We start from the raw sequence: 23,578 nt of genomic DNA, 5'->3' as shown, positions 1-23,578 counted from the left end.
GATGTGTATTCAACAGCACCAGTTGCCATTTCAATGGTATGAAATATTGCAAAGACCTAATTAAACCTGACTCCTAGAGGAACAAATCTGTGTGCTAAAATGTTCTGATCAAGCTTTAGGCCAGAAAAAAATTACCTCAGTGTAATCATCTCAAAGAAGGGCATATTATTTCAGAGCTGTAAGTTACTAAGAGCCAATAACAATAAAAGAAGCAGAGCAAACCACCCAAACAAAATGAGATGTTTTATGAAATTTACATACCAGAAGCAGCACTGTCCAACCCAGCATAAATGTCCAATGAGCCTTCATCATTATTTTTAAGAGGAGAGGCTGCAAAAATGGCAAAGACTAGTTAAAACTGGCTTATGGGCTGAGGGGTTTTTTTTCCATTCCTACTTAGAAGGACAAGGAAAGCACTATATTATTTCTGCTTCAAAGAAACAGACAAGGGGCCAGGTGGTGGTGTTGCACACCTTTAATTCCAGCAGCCAGGCTTATGAAGACCTCATCTTAAGGAACAAAACGGGGGAACCTATGTGAGTTCAAGGCCAGCCTACTCTACAAAGTGAGTTCCAGGAAAGCCAGGGATACATAGAGAAACCCCTCTCTTGAAAAACAAACCAACCAAGCAAACAAATAAGACCTAAAACAACAACAAAAATAAAAAAGAACCAACTGAAAATTCTAAAATAGAAAACTACATATAATAATTATAGTATCATCATCATCACTGGATATGCTTGACTGTGTGCTACTGATTAGTATAAATTACCCAATTTTTTAAAACCAAATCTGTAAAACAGAGGGAAGGAAGAAAGTCTTTAAAATCCTATAAGAGACTGGAGAAATGGCTCAGTAGCTAAGAATTCTGGCTCCTCTTCCAGATAATCTGGGTTCAATTCCCAGCAACCATATAGTGGTTCACAATCATCTGTATTTCCAGTTGCATGGGATCTTCTGACCTCTGCAGACACCAAACACGCATGTAGTGCACATACACACATGCAGGTAAAACACACATAAAATAAAGTGACTAAATCTTAATAAAATATTTAAAGAGTTCTACAGAATAATGTCAAAATCTCATACAAGATGTAACTGAAATCTAGAAACAAAAGATAAAGAGAAAATGATACCATAGTAATATAAAGGAAGACTAGCAATGGTAAGTTATCCTTCTAAATGCTTTTAATTTCTTAGATAAGACTGTTGAGGGTAGGGCAGCAGCGACATAGCCTTTAATCCCAGCCCTCAGGGGGCAGAGCCAGGTGAATATCTGTGAGTTTAAGGCCAGCCTGGTCTACAGAGCGAGATATAGGACAGGTACCAAAACTACATGGAACTACATGGAGAAACCCTGTCTCGAAGAAAAAAAAACCAAAAAAAACCAAAACAAAAACAACAAAAAAAGGCTGTTGAAAGTAAAAATTAAAGCATTATATTGTTGGGTTAATTAGATAGACATCATACTTGGACTGTCATACATAATACTCATAACAAAGAGCAAGACAGAGGACAAATGTAACCATACCTAAAAGATTACAATTCCTTGAACAACCACCAATAATAATGCTAAGAGGTGTAACCTAAAAGCACACATATAAATGAAGATTAAAATGGAATTCAAAAGCACAGGCAAAGAATGTATGCCAGGTCTTCCATTATTTAAACAAGCAGGCTAGGATGTAGGTCAGCGGTAGAGCACTTGCCAGCAGCAAGTACAAGACCCAGAGTTCAATTCCCAATACCACAAAAATAAGTAAGAAAAAAGTAAGTATGTGGACAGATTTGAGAGTGATGCAAAAAATAAAAGACAGCTATACCCAGTAAACAAGAATAATGCCATTTTTGTCCTTTAAAATTAATAGAACTAGTGTGATAAACATTTGTGAGGAGCTGGAGAGATAGTTCAGCAGTTAAGAACACTTCTTGCTCTTGTATAGGACTACAGTTCAGGTCCCAGGACCCATATCTGGCTCACAATCAACCATAATTCCAATTCTAGGGGAACTGACCCCCTCTTCTGGCTTCAAGGGCACCAGGTATGTCCAAGATGCACAGACATATGTAGACAAAACACACACACACACACACACACACAAAAAAAAAAAAAAAACATAAAAAAAGTTTTATTCAAAAATTTAAACATTTGTGAATTTAGGTTAAAAAATATGAAGATATTTTGAATTTTTCTGTTGATTTAATTTTTCCCCCTTGGTTTTTCAATATAGGGTTTCTCTGTATAGCCCTGACTGTCCTAGAACTTACTCTGTAAACCAGACTGGCCTCCAACTCAGAGATTCGCCTATCTCTGCCTCCTGAATACTGAGATTAAAAGTATATAACCTACAATACAACAATAGCAATGTAACAAGTTGAAGCTACATTAGCAAAAACAAGTAACAACTACAATATTCCATCCAGAGTCCTTATGATGCTGATCAGACAGAAGCCCCTCCATGTCTACCAACATTAACTTTTGAAAACACATTTTAAGTAAAAATGAACTAAGAGATCCTCCACCCCAAGTGGTACACCTGCAATGCAACCCTTACATTTAAGATTCAGGGGACACTGTAGAGAAGGGAGTAGATAACCACAACAGCTGCTTAAAATTGTCTGCCATGTACTGCAAGGAAGCCATACCCATGAAATCTCAAAATATGGTTGCCTAAATAAGACCTGAAAAATGACACCACCTTTGACATGCCAACATGGATGGGGAACTCTCACGACCCAACTCCTAGATGAAGAGCTTTACGGAATCAATGACTGCTGAGAACAGGAGAATCGAGTCTTTTCTAGAGACAAAGCCTATGACAGATTATCTAATCCCAAATTGTCAGCCCTAAACATACACATCTGAACAATACTTAAACGGACTCAGCAGGGTATGTGTGTGCGTTCTGTGTAAATGATGTAAATACAGCACAGGGGTTACAAACCTACATCACTACATTTGACATATGTAAGATATTTCTGTTTAGGGTTGGGGATATAGCTCATTTGGCAGTGTCTGCCTAGCATGCACGAGGCCCTGGATTCCCCTTACCCCAGCCCCCTGCAAAACAGATTATATTTTATGAGCTTATTTTATTACCATGTCTTGTGCCAGATGGTGGAGGTGGTACTGGCGGCAGCAGTGCATGCCTTTAAATCCCAGCACTTGGGAAGTGGAGGCAGGCGAATCTCTGAGTTCAAGGCCAGCCTGGTCTACAGAGCAAGTTCCAGGACAGCCAAGGCTACACAGAGAAACCTTGTCTCAAAACCAAACCAAAACAAATCAAAAACAAACAAACAAAAAAAAAAAACCAACAACAAAAACTTACTTCAAAAGAAACAAAAATCTATTTGGGATATGACAATAGATAATATGACCATTCACATGAGCAAAATTGCAACCTTGATTACATTTAGAAACTTAAAAGCACACATTAAGAAATATCAGCCAGGGGCTGGAGAGACAGCTCAGTGGTTAAGAAGATCTAGGTTTAGTTCACAACACCCACATGTTGGATCACAACCATCTGTAACTCCAGTTCCAGGGGATCCAATGCCCTCGAGTGTCTTGGTCACCAGGCATGCAAATGACGCATATACATCCATGCAGGCAAAAACACTTATAAAGTAAAAATAAATTTAAAATATCTTAACAAGAGAAAGGGGAGGGGAGGGGAGGGGAGAGGGGAGGGAGGGGAGGAGAGGGAGGGGAGGGGAGGGGAGGGGAGGGGAGGGAGAGAGAGAGAGTCAGCCAGGGTCAGTGATCTACGCCTATAGTCCCAGTCCAATCTCCAAGCGTAGTGAGAGCTCCCTGCCCCTGTACAAAAAACAGCACAGATAGAGCTAAGGAGCAGTGTGCTGTGTAGCCGAGTATATGGCCCTGTGTTTGCTCTTTGGCACTACGAAAATAAGACAACAAAAACCAAAAAGTTCACATTTACTAAGTACTATGTCCCTGGTATTTTGCTATGTTAATTCACTTATATACAGAGAGAAAAGGTTGAGGTTCATTTCCCCTAAGAATAAGTGATTTTATAATTGAGATCAAGTGAGGTTAGGGCTATTACTGTGACAGAGTATGTGCCTAGCATCTGAAAGGCCCTGGTTCTTAAACTCCCAGTACCAGAATTTAGAAAGAAACCAAGAGTAAAGTAAATTCTGAAAGACAAGAGTTCTTACCAGGACAGACATCAAATAAACCCGTTCCATCACCATTGTCATCATCTGCTGCCATGGTCCTATATTCTTTTCATAGGTGCCATCTAGGTATTAAGCATAAAGATTCCCACCATTAGAATAGCTTCAACTTGCAAAGCAACTTTCAAATTTGAACACTGAATAACTTCATTCTCTCTCTAAAAAACAAACCTACACGTTTAAAAAGAAAAATGCCTAACATACTCTGGACAAAAGTCTAAACTAAAAAATGAAACTCAGGGCTGGTAGATGGCTTAGCGGTTAAGAGCAATGGCTGCTCTTCCCAAGGTCCTGAGTTCAATTCCCAGGACATGGGACTGAAGTTTTCTCTGGCATGCATGCAGACAGAGCACTCTACCTAAAAAAAAAAAAAAAAAAAAAAAATACATAAATAAATAAATAATTTAAAATGGAACTCAAATTTGTAGGTATAAATAAGCCATGCACAAAGTAAATTACACTAATTTCGTGTGATAGGCCAAAATACACCAGTATGTACAAGACCCTGAAATTGATCCCTATCATTATGGGGGGGGGGATCTCAAAATACAAATTAACTTTTGCACTACAAACAAATACATATACACATAACAAGAAATACAAACACTATCACCACTGACTCCACAGGGAAAAGCCTGACAACTTAAGATCAACCTCAGGGTTGGGGATTTAGCTCAGTGGTAGAGCACTTGCCTAGCAAACACAAGACCCTGGGTTCAGTCCTCAGCTGGGGGTGGGGTGGGGGGTGGGGGAGGTGTCAATCCTCAGAACCCATGGTGGAAAGAGAACCAATTTCGGCAAGCTGCCCTCTCACCTCCATGAGCGCATTACGGCACGCATGTGTCTGCCCTCACACAAACACCATACATACAAATGCAACAATAATAAATAAAACATTGAAAAATAAAAAAGCATGCAAGCTGGGGCACGGTTCAATGGTGGAGTATTTGCAAGCATGCATGAAGCCCTAGACTCTATTGTTAGTAACACAAAAATAAATAAAGAAATACACACTCAGGGGGCTGGAGAGATGGCTTAGTAGTTAAGAGCACTGATTGCTCTTCCAGAGGACCCAGGTTCAATTCCTAGAACCCACATAGCAGCTCACAACTGTCTATAATTCTAGCTCCAGGGGACCCAACACCCATAGCAAAAAACAAAAAAAACAAACAAACAAAAAACAAAACAAAACACCCACATAAAATAAAATAAAAATAAAGAAAAAAAAAAAAAAAGAGCCGGGCGGTGGTGGCGCACACCTTTAATCCCAGCACTCGAGAGGCAGAGCCAGGCGGATCTCTGTGAGTTCAAGGCCAGCCTGGACTACCAAGTGAGTTCCAGGAAAGGCACAAAGCTACACAGAGAAACCCTGTCTTGAAAAACCAAAAAATAAAAAAATAAAAAAATACACACTCAGCAGGTAATGCATTTGTGCAAGCCTGATGATTCAAGTTCAATCCCAGGAACCCATGTAAAGGCAAGAGAACCAACTCTATCAAGTTGTTCTCTATCCTGTATGTGCTCATTAACATGCTTGCACTCACATCGCAAATACACACACACACACACACACACACAATATGTATATATGATTTTAAAAAAAGACACAAACACACATGTACATATGCACATGAAAAACTTTAAAATAATAACTAGAAAAACTGGTAAAAGGCACTTTAAAAAAACACCTTTAGCCGGCCGTGGTGGCACATGCCTTTAATCCCAGCACTCGGGAGGCAGAGGCAGGCGGATCTCTGTGAGTTCGAGGCCAGCCTGGTCTACAGAGCGAGATCCAGGACAGGCTCCAAAGCTACACAGAGAAACCCTGTCTCGAAAAACCAAAAAAAATAAAAAAAATAAAAATAAAACACCTTTATCTATTAATTAGAGGGTTGTGCATATGTGCCATGGTGCACGGAGGTCAGAGGACAATGTTCACGAGCCTATCTATTCTATTCTCCCTTTCCATCATGTGGGTCTTACGGGGTGAACTCCAGTCATTAGGCTTGGCAACATGAAAACCCAGACTTTTTTCTTTTTTAATTGCTTTTAGAGGTCTAGTGAATTGGCTCAGTTAGCAAAGATGCTTGCTACCAATCCTGATGACCTGCACTTAACCCCAGGACCCACATGGTGCAAAGAAAAAAATCAACTCCACAGTACATATGTGTATGTACTGTGTTTAGAGCTAGGCATGGTGCCATGAGCCTACAATCTGAGCATTGTGGAGGCTGAGCCTGAGAGTTTGAAGCCATTCTGGTGCACATAGAAAGTCCCAGGTCAGTCTGGGCTACATGGCAAGACTACCTCAAAATAAATAAATATTTTGTTGTTGTTGTTTTGTTTTGTTTTCCTGAGACAGGGTTTCTCTGTGTGGCCCTGGCTGTTCTGGAACTCGCTCTGTAGATCAAGCTCAAACTCAGAGTTTTGCCTGCCTCTGCCTCCTGAGTGCTGGGATTAAAGGTGTGCACCACCACCACTCAGTAATAAATAAGCTTTTAAAATCGTTTTTAAAAGTTGAAGTTCAGTGGTAACAAAGGAAAAGCAAATGAATTAAAGAGGTGCTGTGTGTCTAAAGTACTGGCAGCCAGGATTGAAGGCAGAGAGGCAGGTGGATCTTTGTCAGTTACAGGCCAGCCAAGGCTACACAGTGGGACCTTGCTTGAGAGGGGAGAGAGGGAAAGAGATGGACACCTTGGCTAGAGTCTGGGAGGGTTTCAGGAAAGCTTCTACCATTCAGAACAGATAAAAAGCAGCCCACCAGGACTAAAGTGTTCTCACAATCTGGCTTATGCCAAACACCTGTATCAGACAAAGCCTGTATATGACCATAAACCCCCATCCTAGGCAGTAAGTCTCTAATGTGCTTTCCTTGTAAACACTTGTTGATATTTAATACATATGGTCACAAACTGGATCAAAACCCAGATGATTAGGAACTGCCCCAATGCCTGGGTAGCCACTCTTCAACTTCCAGATGTTGGCAAAAAGGTATGTGAATAATAAAAACACACTGCTCACAGAAATTCACTGTAGATGTACAACTTTCATCTCTATAAAAAGAAAAAAAAGGTGGGGTTCTCCTGTGAAGATGTGTGCAAATACATATTCAGGTTAGGCTACACTCTAACTTAGAATGAATGGCCTTATGGAACTGTGACTTCACCTAAGTTAAGGAGCAATTGCTACCTACATCCAGAATTTACCCTATTTGACTTCCATCGTCATACTTCAGATATACACTCTTGATTCTTACAGCACTCACTACAAATTAAGTCAATTAAGTCTTAACATATCATCTTGGAATCTGTCCCAGACTCTTTTCTTCTATTTTTCTTTTAGAATGTACCTATGGCTGCCCAGGAGCTGTGGACTGCAATCATCTTCACTCTTTTTTTTAAATTTTTTTTCATTTCACATATCAACTACAGATCCCCCTCTCATCCCTCCTCCCACTCCCTCCCCTCCCCCAACCACCATCCCCTCCTCCAAAAGGGAGTCAGCATGGGGAGTCAGCAGGACCTAGTACATTCAGTTGAGCCAGGTCCAAGCCCCTCTCCCTGCATCAAGGCTGTGCAAGGCGTCCCACCATAGGTAATGGGCTCCAAAAAGCCAGCTCATGCACCGGAGATGGATCCTGATCCCACTGCCAGAGGCCCCTCAAACAGATCAAGATACACAATTGTCTCCCTATGCAAAGGGCCTAGTCCGGTCCCATGCAGGTTCCACGGTTGTTAGTCTAAAGTTGGTGAGTTCCTACAAGTTTAGTTCAGTTGTTTCTGTAGATTTCCCAACCCCCTTTGCTCATATAATCAATCACTCTTCCCTCCCCTCTCTTCAGCTGGACTCCTGGAGCTCTGCCTGGTGCTTGGCTGTGGATCTCTGCATCTGCTTCCACCAGTCACTGGATGAAGGCTCTAAGATGACAGTTAGGGTATTCACCAATCTGATTACCAGGATAGGCCAGTTCAGGCACCCTCTCCACTATTGCTAGTAGTCTAATCTGGGGTTGTCCTTGTGAATTCCTGAGAATTCCCTAGCACCTCTTACCCCATACTGTCTCCCTCTATCAAGATATCTCTTTCATTGCTTTTCCACTCTGTCCCTCCCCCAGCTAAACCATCTTGTTCCCTCATGTTTTCCTCCCCCATCCCCTCCCCTCTATTGTCCCCCCACCCCCAGTTTACTCATGGGGATTTCCTCTGTTTCCCCTTCCCAAGGTGATTCATGGGTCCCTCTCTCTTAGGGTCCTCCTTGTTTCCTAGCTTCTCTGGAGCTGTGGGTTGTAGTCTGATTATCCTTTGCTTTACATCTAGTGTCCACTTATAAGTGAGTACATAGTTTGTCTTTCTGAGTCTGAGTTACTTCACTCAGGATATTTTCTAGTCCCATCCATTTGCCTATAAATTTTATGATGTCATTGTTTTTTACAGCTAAGTAATACTCCACTGCTTCACTCTTTTCTTTACTTAGGGTTTCATTACAACATTTTCATACACATATATCATACTTTGCTGATACTTACACTACCCCCAACTCATTCTGTAACCCAAGGAAGCCTTAAACTTCCTTGTGATCTCCTACCTCAGCCTCTTTAGTAGCTGGTATTAGAAGACTAAGACATCTAGGCAAGCTATATATATATTTTTAATCCATTCACCTACTGACAGGTATCTAAGCTGGTTTCCTATCTTGTCTACTGTGAACAGTACTACAGCAAACATACTTTGACTCCTTTGGGTCTGGGTAGTTTGAATGTAATTGGCCCCTATAATCTCATGGCGAGTGGTACTATTAGGACATATGGCTTTGTTGGAGCGGGCACGGCCTTGTTAGAGGAAGTGTGTCACTGTGGGGCAGGCTTTGAGATTTCCTATGCTCAGGATACCGCCTAGTGTTTCAGTCAATTTCCTGTTGCCTGCAATATGTAACTCTCAGCTACCATTCCAGTACCACATCTGCCTGCACACCACCATGCTCCCCACCATGATGATAACAGACTGAAATTCTGAACTGTAAGTAAGCCACCCAAATTAAATGTTTTCTCTATAAGAGTTGCCATGGTCATGGTGTCTCTTCACAGCAATAAAAACTCTAAGACAGGGTCTATACCCAGTCATGATATAGCTGAATCATATGGTAGTTTTTAGTTTGAGGTGGACTCTCCATATTGATTTCCATTGTAGCTACACTAGTTACATTTCTACCAACAATGTGTAAGGGTTCCTGCTTCTATTCTTCCTTGACAACCAATCTTTTCTTTTTTTCAAATTTCATTTTGTATGTGACATATGGGTGTACATTTCATGTACACAGGCATGGGTATGTGCAACAGTATACCTGTGGCAGTCAGAAGACAATATCCATATGTCTATCATTACCTTTCTACCTAAGATAGTTCCTTTGCTGCTGCTAAGCCAAGCTCACTACCCACAAACTTGAGGTACTGTTTTTACCTCCCATAGTGGGTACTGGAAATATAGATGCTTGTACCACTGCATCTAGGTTTTTTTCTGGGGGGGGTGGTGGCGCTCAAGACAGGGTTTCTTGGTGTTGGGGATTTAGCCCAGTGGTAGAGCGCTTGCCTAGCAAGCGCAAGGCCCTGGATTCAGTCCTGAGCTCTGTTTAAAAAAAAAAAAAAAAAAAAAGACAGGGTTTCTCTGTGTAGTTCTAGCTGTTCTGGAACTCGCTCTGTAGATCAAGCTCAAACTCAGAGTTCTGCCTGCCTCTGCCTCCCAAGTGCTGGGGTTAAAGGTGTGCACCACCACCACTCAGCTCTGTGTCCAACTTCTATGTGAATTCTGAATAGTCAAACTTGTCTGTCAGGCTTGTGGTGCAAGCCCACTGCCTGAGTCATCTCACCAGACCCTCTGTTAGTCATCCTGTCAAGGCTGAGGTGGGATTCAACTAGCATGTTCTTCACCTCAGTCTGTCCTACAGGAGGCTTGGAGGAAGCTAGGGTCTGTCCCTCAATAACGACACCTGGAGTACAAGTAATAACTGGTGAGGACTGGAACTGAAGGCATGGGAAGCATGAATCAGTCCCATACTGAACCCAGTCTCAGGGTGTCTGGGCCCTGCTGACCACCCCTTCAACTGGCTAGATGTCCCCTCTGGATACTGGGTAAAGACAGGAGGAAGATTAGGCAAAACTCCATCAGGCTCTTCCAATCTTTTTTTCACTTTACAGATGGGGATGAAATCCTTCAAGATTCCTTCAAGTTCCCCAATTAGCTTGTACTGGACAAGTGGAACGAGCTAGACAGTCAAATGCTTAGGAGGAGAGCCTTAGTCTTTTTCCTGATCCATGCATGGCCTAAATATCCTCTAGAAAATAATAAAAAAGTGGCCCTGGAGGAACTCTTAATTATAATACCATACTTCAGTTAGTTATTCTGTAAACAAGAAAAAAAGTCCTCTAAAATTCCCTGTGTCTAACTTTTGTTTTACCTGCAGAAACATCTAGATCAGTAGTTCTCAACCTATGGGTCTCAACCCCTTGGAGGCCAAGCAACCCTTTGGCAGAAGTCACCTAAGACCACTGGAAAGCACATATATTTACATTACAATTCATAACAGTAGCAAAATTAGTTATGAACTAGCAATGAAAGCAATTCTGTGGTTTGGGGACACCACAACATGAGGGTCTCGGCTTTACGAAAACCACTGATCTAGATCTTGCTAAAAACTACAGGATGGACCCACAGACTGTAGCTGGAGACTTAGGTGTGTAGTAGATTAAGATGTGTCTAATCAAGTTTATTTTAAAAGTGCTTAATTTTTGCTCACGCTTCACCTAAACATTACAGACTAATTAAAAATAATAAACGAGTACAACTGACCCTCTGGATGTTCAAGAACTGTTATATGAAGGTCAACACTTACATAGTCAGAGGAATTAAAAGGGAGCCTATTTTCCCCCTTGTTCTCCAAGGTCAACTAAGTCCCAGGGGACTCTGGGATAGCTCTAAGTGTCCTGTAACTGTGGAAAGTCACCTGTTCTTGTTCATGAAGGTCGTGGAAACGCCACTGAATGAACTCTTATCGGTGTCCAGTCCACATAGAGAAGGGTCAACAAAGAGGAAAAAGTCTTCCACGCTTTCAAATGAAACAGTGGTCCAGCAGGGCCTTTGATGTATCTTCACACAGATGGGTTAACTGACAAGACAGACTAGGAATCAGAGGCTTCGCCCAAGCCCAAGTAACCCGAGGAGGACCAGATCTAACTGGCCTTGACAGCAAAAAATGACTAATTTTGGCCAATACATGGTCTTAAACACCCAAAAGGAAAAGCATAACCAGGAATATGATCAATACGCATGTCTTTTTAACAGTCTTCAGACGTCATAGTTAACCATGAGATGTTATTTGGACAACCATTTCCCACTAATAATTTTCTTCCTGATAACACTGTTTCTGGAAGAGCTATAATACGATATCCTGTGTCCTAACCAATCATGTTCCCTGATTAAAGGAGAGATGGCCAGATACCCTGCTGTCAGACTTAAAGATGCTGATGACTAGTTGTGACTTTCAACAAATGAAACTTTGATTTCATTCAGGTTTGGCCCATACTGTCTACCTCCACTGGACATTACAGCTGATACATGGGCAGAGGAATCTCTTGCTGGTAAGGAACTGCCTCTATAGGATCCCAGTTAAAAAGGTTTCTGGTACACAGTCCAACCAGCTACAAAATTATGCCTCACCTTATGAAATAAAACTTAGGTCAACCATGACATCAAATTTTCCTCATTAACCTTTTTTCTTAATGTTCCCCATGAGGTTAGAGTAAAGACAACTCAATGGTCAACTTCTTAGATTAAATTGGCTGATGGAAGGTTCCTTGAACTCTTGAACCAAACACCATCCTCCAACAATGTATATTTTATGGTAGACAATGGTGTTAGAGATATCATCAATCTCATTGATATCATAACAAAGCCTGCTGTGGAGCCTCTGGATCGTTTTCTTGCCTGTTCTCTTCCTCTAATAAGGGCAAAACTGCCTCTGCTATATTTCTAACTGCACTCTCCATAGGAATTACAGTACTACTAATAGTCTCAATTTTTATAAGTTACAGATGCTACTTCCCGTATATGACAAGCTCCAAAGATACACAGCACCACCAAATGGCTGCTTTTAAGCTCTGGATCATTGCCACTGATTAGGCTTTATCCTGGTCCCTTAGATAGACCCTCCTGAGGCATTCTGACAGCTGCCTACCTCTGCAGATCTTTCTCAGTGTGAAGCGGTCGTTGCCCCCAAACTCCCTAACAGCAGTCAGGGTCATCTCTGAGAGGGGGGATGAGACCAGGAGTTAGACAGACGTAGTTTGAATGTAACTGGCCCCCATAAGCTCATAGGAAGTGGCACTATTAGAAGGTGTAGCCTTGTTGGAGGAAATGTCACTGTGAGGGTAGGCTTTGAGGTCTCATATATGTTCAAGCCATGTCCAATGTCTCAGACCACTTCCTGTTGCCTGCAGATCAAGATGTATTAACTCTTAGCTCCTCCAGCACAGTATCTGCCTGCATGCTGCCTTGTCCAGCCATGATGATAATGGACTAAATATCTGAAACTGTAAGCTACCCACAATTAAATGTTATCCTTTATAAAAGTTGCTATGGCCATGGTGTCTCTTCACAGAAACCTTAACTAAGACAACAGACTCCTTGGTAGGCAAACAGAGAATGGGGCCATGGCTAGGTAATAAAGGTGGCAAATTTCCAAGATGGCCAGCTTCTTCCTCACCCTCCTCACTTGAGACAAAAGTCTAGTAGCTTTTGTCAACTTTACAGATGCTGATGTCTAGTTAAATCTTCTCAGGTTAAAATTCTGCACCACTGGGTATACAGCTCAGTGATAGAGCACTAACTGGCCTGGTGTGAGCAAGGTTCTGGGTTCAACAGCACTGCAAGAATAATCTGTACCACAATGGTACTGCCCAAAGCACAGCAACCCTAAGAATGGATCTGAGCTTGCATGTAGATCTTTCTTTCTCTATTCTACCTCTCATCTCAATACAGTCAGACTTTGTATCACAAGGGCTTCAGCCTGGTTTAATTCATACTCAGTGAAAAATTAGACAAACAAACAAACAAACATAAAACAAGCCAGAGCCATTAAATCAGTCAGGATAAAATCTACCTATATGGTGGCTCACAACCATCTGTAACTCCAGTTTCAGAGGATCTGACACCTTCCTCTGGCCTCTGTGGGCACAAGACATGCATGCAGTGCACAGACATACACATAAAATAATAAAAATAATTTTTAAAGACATGTTAGAATTCCTAATAAATAAATATCGCCAAAAGTACACTTTGCCTTCTCTAAACATTAGATAGGAATCCAGAAATTCAACTAACTACAAATTTTTAAGTTTAAAAAGTTGTATCTGTACTGAGTGTGTGTGTGTGTGTGTGTGTGTGTGTGTGTGTGTGTGTGTGTGTATCAGGAAATGGGGAAGATGGTTCAGTAGTACAATATATACTCTGCAAACACAATGTTCTGGTCTCAATTCTGAGTACCAAAAACCAAACAAAAATAAAGAGCACTTAAACATATCACACTGGAGCAGAAATGGATGTATACACAATTTCTACAGTACTATATGTTGTCCCTTATGCAGCATGTCAGTCTCATGATCTAAAGTATTACATAAATTCACAGTGTCTTACTGTGATCATTCTGTTTCCTCCCAGAATGGTGATTGTCTTCCCAAACAGAGCAACCACAGAAGACAAGATCTTGGTGTACAGATAGCTAAGCCTCATCCCCTTATCCATCAACACACTGAACTTACTGTATTCAGCAACAGCTACTACAATAATTTGCTATAGTGTACATGTGTGCCTGTGTGGATGATACATGCATGTATGCACAAGCTGGGTGTCTTTCTTAATCTCTCTTCACCATATTTTTTAGACAGGATCTTTGTATCGCTCACTGATTCGGCAACACTAGCTGGCCACCAAGTTCCAGGTCTCCACCTGTCTCTGCCTTGCCAGCACTCACATCATAGGTACGTGCTGCCCGGCTGTTCACTAGGGATCTGAACTTTCATCCTCATGCTTAATCAGCAAACAGTTTATCAACTAAGCTACCCTCAGCCCCCAATTTGTTTCCTTAGATGACAGCTTACACAATCAATACCTGGAAGAGCCAGCCAGGTGGTGGTGGTGCACACCTTTAATCCCAGCACTTGGGAGGCAGAGGCAGGCGGGTTTCTGTGAGTTCGAGGCCAGCCTGGTCTACAGAGCAAGGTCCAGGACAGGCTCCAAAGCTACACAGAGAAACCCTGTCTCAAAAACAAAACACCTGGAAGAACTAAAGTACAAGACTGACAGAGGTCCCCTCGTCAAAGGGTTTGATTTAATAATTCGAGGCTTAGAACTGATATTTTTATTTTGGATGCTTAGAATATTTTTAAACCAGTGTTGTTGGGGCACTCAACGGCTAAGAGTACTTGCTGCTCTTGCAGAGGACCAGAGCTCAGTTCCCAGCACCTACATAAAGTGGCTCACAAGCACCTACAACTCCAGTTCCAAGGGATCTGACTGACACCTTCTTCTAGACTCCTCAGGCATGGATACTCACATATGCATACTCCGCCCCCCACACACACACACAGTTTCAAAATAATAAAATTATTTTACACCAGTGTGGTCAAACTGAGCTTCCTCTGATATAAAGTAAAAATGCTTTATATTCTCCAATAGAGTAGCTATTAAGCACATGTAGCTATTGATACATGAAAATATGAAAAATGAGACTGTATATATTAGTTCTCTATTGATGTTTTTACAAGTTATACCCAACATTGGCTTGGATAACACAAATTATTATGTTACAGCTCTGGAGGTTAAAAAAAAAAAAAAAAAAAAAAAAAACAATAAATCTGGTCTAAAATCGGGTGTGATCAGGGCTGCATTTTCTATGGGGTTGAGGGAGGCTGTTCACCCTTTCCAGCTTCTGAAAGCACCTGCATTCCCAAGCTGGAGCCTCCTTTCTTCACCTTCAGAGTCAAGGTCCTACCATCTCCTTTCTTCTCCAACCTCTGCTTCCAGAACCACATTTGCATGCTGGCCTCCTGTGCTCTCTCTAGGCCCGTCATCACAAGGACATTCCTACTCCTTCTCATCAGAACCTGTATAGCAGAATCTACAATCACTTGGATAATGCAGGATAATTCTCCCCACTTCAAAGTCCTTAGTCATGAATGGGGACGTAGCCTAGTCAGTAGAGTGTTTGCCTATCATGCACAAAGCCTACCTAAAACCCCAGCACTCAGAGGCAGAGGCTCAGCTAGTTCAAGGCCAGCCTGAATACATGAGACTCTACCTTAAAGCAAACAAAATCCTTAATCATAGCAAAACAAAAAAGTCTCTTTTGTCATATATATTCACAGACAGCAGGTATAAAGACAGCCATCTTTCAGAACCATAATGAACTGGTTTTTACATTTTAAATAATCTAAATAACAACGTGACCAGCGGATACCAGTTAGACCACAAATGACTTGAAAGTAAGGATTATGTTTCATATACTTAATATAAGTGTGAACACAAGTATTTACTAAAAAACAAGGCAATCACTGTCCCTCCACACACACACAAAAAGAAAGACTAAAGGAGCCAGAAGATATTTTAAGTTCATAGTTACTTTTATGTAATTCCTATTGAGAGTGCTAAATTCCACTAACACAAATTATCTCCTTGGATTAACTACTGATGGGGAAGAGCATAGGACACAGAGGAAAAGGGCGGGTAAAAGTAACAGACTGCCTTATGGCCTCCTCAGAGTACTTGAGAATTGGTAACTGCTTGTATTTTTATAAAGCAAGTCAGTAATAAGATGAAAAATAAAACAAATATATTCCACTGAAGGTGCACACTCACCACGTCCAGAACAAACATTGGTGTCTGACCACAACCTGATATCTTTATTTTTATGAGGTACTAATACTCTAGCCCTACTGATGTCACCTCTACAACATGTTTCCATGTATCCTCATTCATTGCCATCTCAGTGTGCCTTAGGCTCTCCTGCTGCTACTTACTTTGCTCCTCCAAGTACATGCTACAAACAACACTGATTACTTCTACAGAAACACTGCCTGTATCACTTCTTGTTCAAAAACCTTCCCTTAACTTAACGTCTAGGGAATTTTGCCCAAATTCCTCACTTTGATTTACACTGGTACCTTTCTAGCCACCTTTATTATTTACTATTTCCAAAAGTCTAAAATTCCGAAGTCTGATTATATTAAAATCCTGTTTGCAAGCAGATTTCCTGACACCATCTCACCAGATCTATTCTCTATCACCAAGTGTATCTATGAGTTCACAAGCAAGTTCAGTTTAAAATGTGTGAACACAACATTAGAATGTGAGGTTTTAAAGAACCAAGTAGTTTATCAAGATATTTGAGCTTTCTTTAGTAAGGACTGGAGGGAAGTATCACTGAAATCCTAAAGCAGAGGCTAACATAATCGAGTTCACATTTCAGATACCCGTGGCCAGGAGCTAGAGAGAATAGACCATCCAAAGCATGCAAGAGTGGCACACACCTCTAGGCCCAGCAGCTGGAAAGCTGACACAGGCACCTCCGTGAGGGCCTGTCTCAAAAAATAGCAGAACAAAAGTGTGCAAGACAAATGAGGAGTCAAGAACTTAACAAAATAAAGACAAAGTATAAATCTGAAGAGATTTCTGGGGTAAATCAGTAATATTTCATGTACAATCTATTCCAATGTCCAACTCTTTCCTATTTGAAATTTTCTTTACACCATAAACTGAGCTATGTTTAGAACATGTGTATGTGTGTGTGTGTGTATACACACATATATATTTGTATTTATTTATTTATTGTGTGTTTGTACACAAATGGAGGTCAGAGGAAAACTTGTAGGAATTTGTTCTCTCCTACCATGTATGTTGACCTCAGTCACGTGATCAGGTTGACATCAGACATCTCTACTAGCTGAGCTCTCACCCGCCCCTGAGCTGTCTTCAAAATACCAATCTGATCACGCTCTTGCTCTTAACAACCTCCGGGTGCTTCTTGATGATCTTAGGACAATGAACACATTTCGCTAATAATTCTGCTGAGGTCCTGTGTGACCAGGCCTGAAACACTGAAGCGGAGTTATCTTGTGTGACTCTTCTCCATTCCCCAGCCGTCTATGCTCTCATTATACTGGCTTTTCCTCAGTTTTATGAGCATGCTGCTTGTTCTCTCTCAATGAGTGACTCTGAAAAGTGCTGTCTGCTCAATACTCTACCATCATTTAAATGCGATATTTTGGTTTAAGTAATGTTGTCCCCTAGGCACTCTCTCTCTCTCCACTAGGTCAGGACCTCTGATACATTCTTTTTTGTTTTTTAGGGGGCATAGGGGCAAGGGTGTTGAGACAGGGTCTTCAAACTCAGAGATCCACTAGCCTCTGCCTCCTGAGCACTGGTATTAAGGGCATGTGCCACCTCACCTGACACTGTTATATATACTTACACTGCTGTGTCCATTCCCTACATGACTTCTTTCCACACCTCTCCATTTCTGTGGGACTCAGGAAAAAACATCCACCTTGCTGACAGTTAAGTCCCCTGTGGATAAAGATCATCTCTGTTCTGTTCACCACCATTCTCAGCTCTTAGCACAGCCAGGCATACTGATATGTAATAAAATAATAATTTGATGAGCTAATGAAATTCCAAATTAGTTAAAGATGATTCTCAAGTTTCTGCCTCTGACAAGGTGGAAGCCATGCTTTCAATGGCAATGGAGAAACAAAGGTTCAGTGACTCATTTGTACAACAATCAGATGAAGACGTATAACAGGACTGAAAATAGACTTAGATACCTAACAGTATTTTCTTAAAAGAAAAAGACAAGAGCCAGGAGTAGTGACACATGCCTTTAATCCCAGCACTCGGGAGGCAAAGGCAGGCGGATCTCTGTGAAGCCAGCCTGGTCTACATAGCGAGATCCAGGACAGGCTCCAAAGATACACAGAGAAACCCTGTCTGGGGGGAAAAAAAACCAGAGTTGCCATGATAGGTATAATGATTTGGGATTCATCAGAGTCGTGGTGACAGGTATATTAAAAAAATTACAAAAGTCAGTGAGTCTCCTTAGGAAAAAAGGAGGGAAAAGTAGAAGAAAAAACGGCTTTCTCCACTTCCTCTCAGCTCCCATTTGAAGATACACAGTGAGTTACTATTGAGAGGAATAGGACATCTTTGAAAAATGTAGATGAGAAGCCAATGAGTAGCAACAGCTGCTGGGCTGGAATGTTGCTCAGTAGTGTGCAGCTGGCACACTCACAGGCTTTGAACATGCCAGTCCCTAGCACCAAAAACAAATTTCTTTAAGTTCCAGGCTGACTCCCATGTATCTGGAGAGACAGCTCCAAGAGATTCATAAGCAAAAGCATAGAGACTGAGGTCATCTGATCTTTTCTGAAAGGTCACTATCTTAAAAAGCAGTCTGAAGGAAGTTCAAACTTTTTCAATACAGAAAAAACATATATTTGTAGAGGGCGGAAATATGCAAAAGCTAAAAGGGAGGCAAGTCTAGTTCTAGATTCTGAGAATGAGAAAGACAAATACGAAGAGCAACGTATAATGCACCTTTACTATGAGCCACGTATTGATCTAAATGCTCAAATATTGACTTACTTTCAGTCACCCTGAAGTTCCTATTAGGTCCATATTATTCCTTATCCCGTTTAAATAGATTTGGAAACTGACAGCTGATGAGGAAATCTGCCATGACCAACAGCTATAAAGTGGAGAGCTGGGATTAAATTCCAGTCAGATGATAAAAAAGTCAAGTCCACTCCTTAAAATACAAATCTCTGGGCATTTCCTGTAAGACGGCAGGGAATACTATGAAAAAAAAAATAAATAAGTCTTGCCTAATGGCCTGTTCACTTCCAGAGGAACTGAGGCTCATGGGGAAAGGGCCTTAAGCAAAACGTTTGGTGTTGGTGCTGTGGAGAGAACACAGCAGACCGAGAAGTCCAAGAGTCGGAGTCAAAGCCAAATTGTTCCTGAAGCATAAATGCTGGGGTTCCTGCAAATTCCACATCCACACCCTCGCTACCACGTCAGGGGTGGTTCTGGGCGCTGCAGAGACCAACATACACAACTTCGCTCAAGGTACCAGCTTGGAAAAGAGGCCGCGTCAGCGAGCGCCTGACACTCGGGACAGCCCTTTCTCCACACTCACCGAAAGCTCGGGAGCGGAGCCCGAGGAGACACGAGTGGGGGAGGGGAGGCGCGCCCGGGAGACCCGGCGATGCTCCGTGTGGCCGCCCCAGCACCCTCCGGGACGCTCCGAAGGGCGGTCCCCGAGGACGGCAGCCGGTGCCCTGGGGCCCGGCCCTTTGCCCACAACCCCAGCCGCCCAGCACGGCGGCCGGCAGCCTCTCCCCGCCGCCCCGCGACAGGAACCCAGGAACTCACCCGGCCGGCCAGCCCCGCACAGCGGCCGCTTTCAGGACGCCAGGCGCTCCGCTGACTCCACCAATCCCAGCGCGCAGGAAGGACGCCAGGGCGGGCCCGAGCGCCGGCAACCAATCGGATAAGACGCAAAGCACGTCTCGGCGCACACAGCCAGTTCCCGCCATTAAAGGCGGAAAAAAAAACCCAGTTGGCGCCAAACTCTGGTGCTCTACTGCAGCTCCAAAGGGAAAAGGGGACCGCAGTGGCGACGGGGCGGGACTTCTCCGCGGAAATGGCGTCACCAGAGCGGAAGTGGGGCGGGGCTGGGAAGACGCTAATGAAAGGGAAAGTAAGAGTGGTGGATCCTAGCGCTGGGAGCTAGTGGAGAAGACTATTTAGTTCTTTATTCTATAGCTTGTGTCAGCCACGCGCTAGACAGCACTCCTTCTGACCCGTAGATGCCATCTTGGATGGTAAATGCAGCACAGGCCTTTTGGAACATTAAGAAGGTGATACTAATTTAGTGGGGTGGAAGAGGCTTTATTATTATTTTATTATTAAATATTTTTCACACAATATTTTATCGTTTTTACCCTGCCCCAGCTCCTCTCAGGACCCACCTCCTTATCCACCGAACTTCACGTTCTCTTTCTCTCTCTCTCTCTCTCAAAAAAAAAAGAAAGAAAGAAAGAAGAAACCAGTAATACTGAATAAATAAAAAGCCAAGACAATGCAAAATGAAACAAAAAGGCCACACACAAAAACATGAAATAAATTTTGTATTGGCCAACTACTCCTGGGCATGGAGCCTGCCCCTGAGTTTGGCTGACATCAATGACACTCCATGAAAGAAACTGATGTTCCCTTTCCCAGCAGGTATCAATTGCAAGCAGCTTCTTGGTTAGGGCTCTTCTGGCTTGAACCCAGCAGGTACTATGAGTGCTATCAGTCTTTGCATTCATATGTATATCTGTTCTGTTGTGTCTGGATGACAGTGTTTCCTTGAAGGCATACTTCCTGCTGAGCAGGAGCCCATTGACTCCTGCCTCCCTCTCCCTACATCATCCCCTGCCAAGAGGAAGTAGCCAGGTTTGAACCAGTGCCCATATACCCAAAAAGACCTGGATGTTCAGTTGCAACTCCAGCTCCCTCCTGCATGATCCAGAAAGCCCTATTCCTGTCTCTCTCTCCAAACCCAGCCCACTCAGAGTTTCCAACAAAAAAAAGGCACCAAAAAGCCCATTTCCATTCTACATTGCAACTTCCTCCCCCATTGCTGCGAGCAACCCAAGTCCCCACCTCAAATGCTCAGCTTTTGACCATACTTGGTTACAAACCCAGCTTGTGGCAGACACATCATCACCTCTCACCTATAACCTATAAAGTCTCCCTGCTTTAGTTTGGGGGTGTGACTTCTCCACCCTCGATCTCTGGGAGGGGAGAACTTGCCTGGGAGTTGTTTTGCTCAAATAAATCCCTTGTTATACTTTTTCAATTGGCTTGATCTGGCTTACTGTGTCCACAGAGAAACCTATTATGGTGGCGTGTGTGTGTGTGTGTGTGTGTGTGTGTGTGTGTGTGTGTGTGTTTGAAATCCTATTAACTTGCAGAAACACAGGAGAGGCTGAGCTCCCAGCCTGGTGGGCCTGGGTCCTCTGGTCACGAGCTACCTCCCCCCTTGCTCCTCTCTCTTTATCTCTCTATCTGCCAGATGTGATAGACATTCAACTCAGGGTAAATCTGTTGGTTTCAATGCAGTACTTTTACTGTGCCAGGAAAAGTCACGAGGTTGACAAAACTCAATATCAGAGCAGAGTTTTATTAGAAGAGAAGGACAGAAGAGAGCGTGACCAGGCCTGTGGAAGAGATGTGAGGAGGAGGAGAGGAGAGAGGAGAGGAGAAGGAAGAGGAGGAGGAGGAGGAGGAGGAGGAGGAGGAGGAGGAGGAGGAGGAGAAGAAGAAGAAGAAGAAGAAGAAGAAGAAGAAGAAGAAGAAGAAGAAGAAGAAGAAGAAGAAGAAGAATGGGGAGGAGTCTGTGTCCCGCTTCTCATGGATTACCCTCACATACTCATGTGGGCTTATGGAGCTACACCATGCATGTGCAGATTGCGTGAATCATGCTGTGTGCAAATTACATGACTATGCAGTGCATGGATTATGTAGGATATGAGGCCCCTTTCTTGGCTACTGAACTGCGCATGTGCGGTCATGTAGCTGGAGGAGTGGACAGAAATCCCAACATTCCAGAACCTTTGCTTATTATAAAAAGGCAGGTGGGCCAGGTGGCCCTCAGGAGGCAGAGCCAGGCGGATCTCAGTGAGTTTGAGGCCAGCCTGGTCTACAGAGTGAGATCCAGGACTGTAGCTAGAGTTTTCCTGCCTTGCCCACAGTCAGGACAAATCTTTGTCACCCGCCAGTCCCACAGTCACTCAGACCCAACCAAGTAAATGCAGAGACTTATATTGCTTACAAACTGTATGGCCATGGCAGGCTTCTTGCTAACTGTTCTTAGAGCTTAAATTAAACCATTTCCATAAATCTATACCTTGCCATGTCGCTCGTGGCTTACCGCATCTTCACATGCTGCTTGTCATGGCTGCAGCTGGCAGTGACTCCTTCTGCCTTCCTGTTCTTTCTTTTCTCCTCTGTTAGTCCCGCCTATACTTCCTGCCTAACCACTGGCCAATCAGTGTTTTATTTATTGACCAATCAGGGCAATTTGACATACAGACCATCCCACAGCACAGGACAGCAACCAAAACTACACACAGAAACCCTGTCTTGAAAAACCAAAAAGGAAGAAGAAGAAGAAGAAGAAGAAGAAGAAGAAGAAGAAGAAGAAGAAGAAGAAGAAGAAGAAGAAGAAGAAGGTTTGAGGCAGCTAAAACTGCTATAGACATCCTGGACCCATTTAAAAAGGCCATTCTCTACTCCCTTACTAGGAGGTATAGCAGCCATAAGGAGCAGGTGTATTGCTATGATTATTTCAGCTACTTGCAAGCTCTTAGTGGAAAGCTAATTTAGAGCTGCATAAAGTTAAGCTCTGCACCCTCTTTTGTCAGTGGCTGGTAGCCAAATTTTATATTATAAAGAAGGGGGAAATCTGTGAGGGCCCACAGAGGCTCCCTAGTAAGGCCTTATACTCAAGGTCAGAGAATCTGAGCTTGCTTTACTCAGCAGAGCTGCATAATAGGATGATTTGGGTATGGGTGTGGTTACTAGGAGTTTTGAAGGGTCTATGTTTGGCTGTATGTTGTGCTTTGATCTTGAAAGATGGAGTCTTTTGCCTCTCTCCTTTGTAGTATATACAAAGGCCATTAGAATAAAATTGGAGGTGGCTGGGTATTGACCCAGGGCCCTCCCAAAGCTATCCTGTGTCTCTGTCTTTCTCATCGTCTCCATCTATATCTCTATCTAATATTTCTTCATTCCTCACTCCTTCTCCCAAGAACCCTTCAACAGGTCAGAGCTGGTCTCCTACACCTTCCCAGCAGTGTCATGGTCTTGGCTGCCCATTTCATTTCTCAGTCAGTGTCAGATATTAGAAAGAAATTAAAAAGAGTTGAGGAGGGTCTTCAAACTTCCATACAGGAATTGGTGGAAATGGCTTTTAAGGTTTTTAATGCCCAAGAAGAGGCATCTAGGTCTTCCTGACAAGCTTGGCTGCCACAGAAGGCCACACTCCAAGCTCACACCTTGGCAGCTACCCTGAGGCTACCAGGCTACAAGGTGGACTAGGGAAGTCCACCAGGCTCCATCCTACTGGAGCTCAGCCCAAGTCAACTCCACCAGGAGCATGCTACAAATGTGGCCAGGAAGGCCACTAGTCATGGCATTGTCATGACCCTCAGCCACTGATGAGGCCATGCCCCATCTGCTGACAGCCTGGACACTGGAAATTGGAATGCCCCTGTGCAGGCTTGTCTTCT

General features: G+C 42.9%; 1 protein-coding gene across 1 annotated transcript in view; it reads right to left on the bottom strand.

Annotated features, from left to right (window-relative positions):
• The window catches only part of Casp8ap2 (caspase 8 associated protein 2), a 43,364-nt gene extending 23,518 nt beyond the window's left edge, over positions 1-19,846 (bottom strand). The window contains 3 exon segments of the mRNA XM_037202482.1: positions 262-330; positions 4,180-4,262; positions 19,671-19,846. Coding sequence (XP_037058377.1) covers positions 262-330; positions 4,180-4,234 — 124 coding nt within the window. The 5' untranslated portion in view covers positions 4,235-4,262; positions 19,671-19,846.
• Between the last annotated feature and the right edge of the window lie 3,732 nt (positions 19,847-23,578).

Source organism: Peromyscus leucopus, chromosome 2 (genome assembly GCF_004664715.2).
Source record: "Peromyscus leucopus breed LL Stock chromosome 2, UCI_PerLeu_2.1, whole genome shotgun sequence".
In the NCBI taxonomy this organism is placed as follows: domain Eukaryota; kingdom Metazoa; phylum Chordata; class Mammalia; order Rodentia; family Cricetidae; genus Peromyscus; species Peromyscus leucopus.
This window is presented reverse-complemented; position numbering and strand designations above follow the sequence as displayed.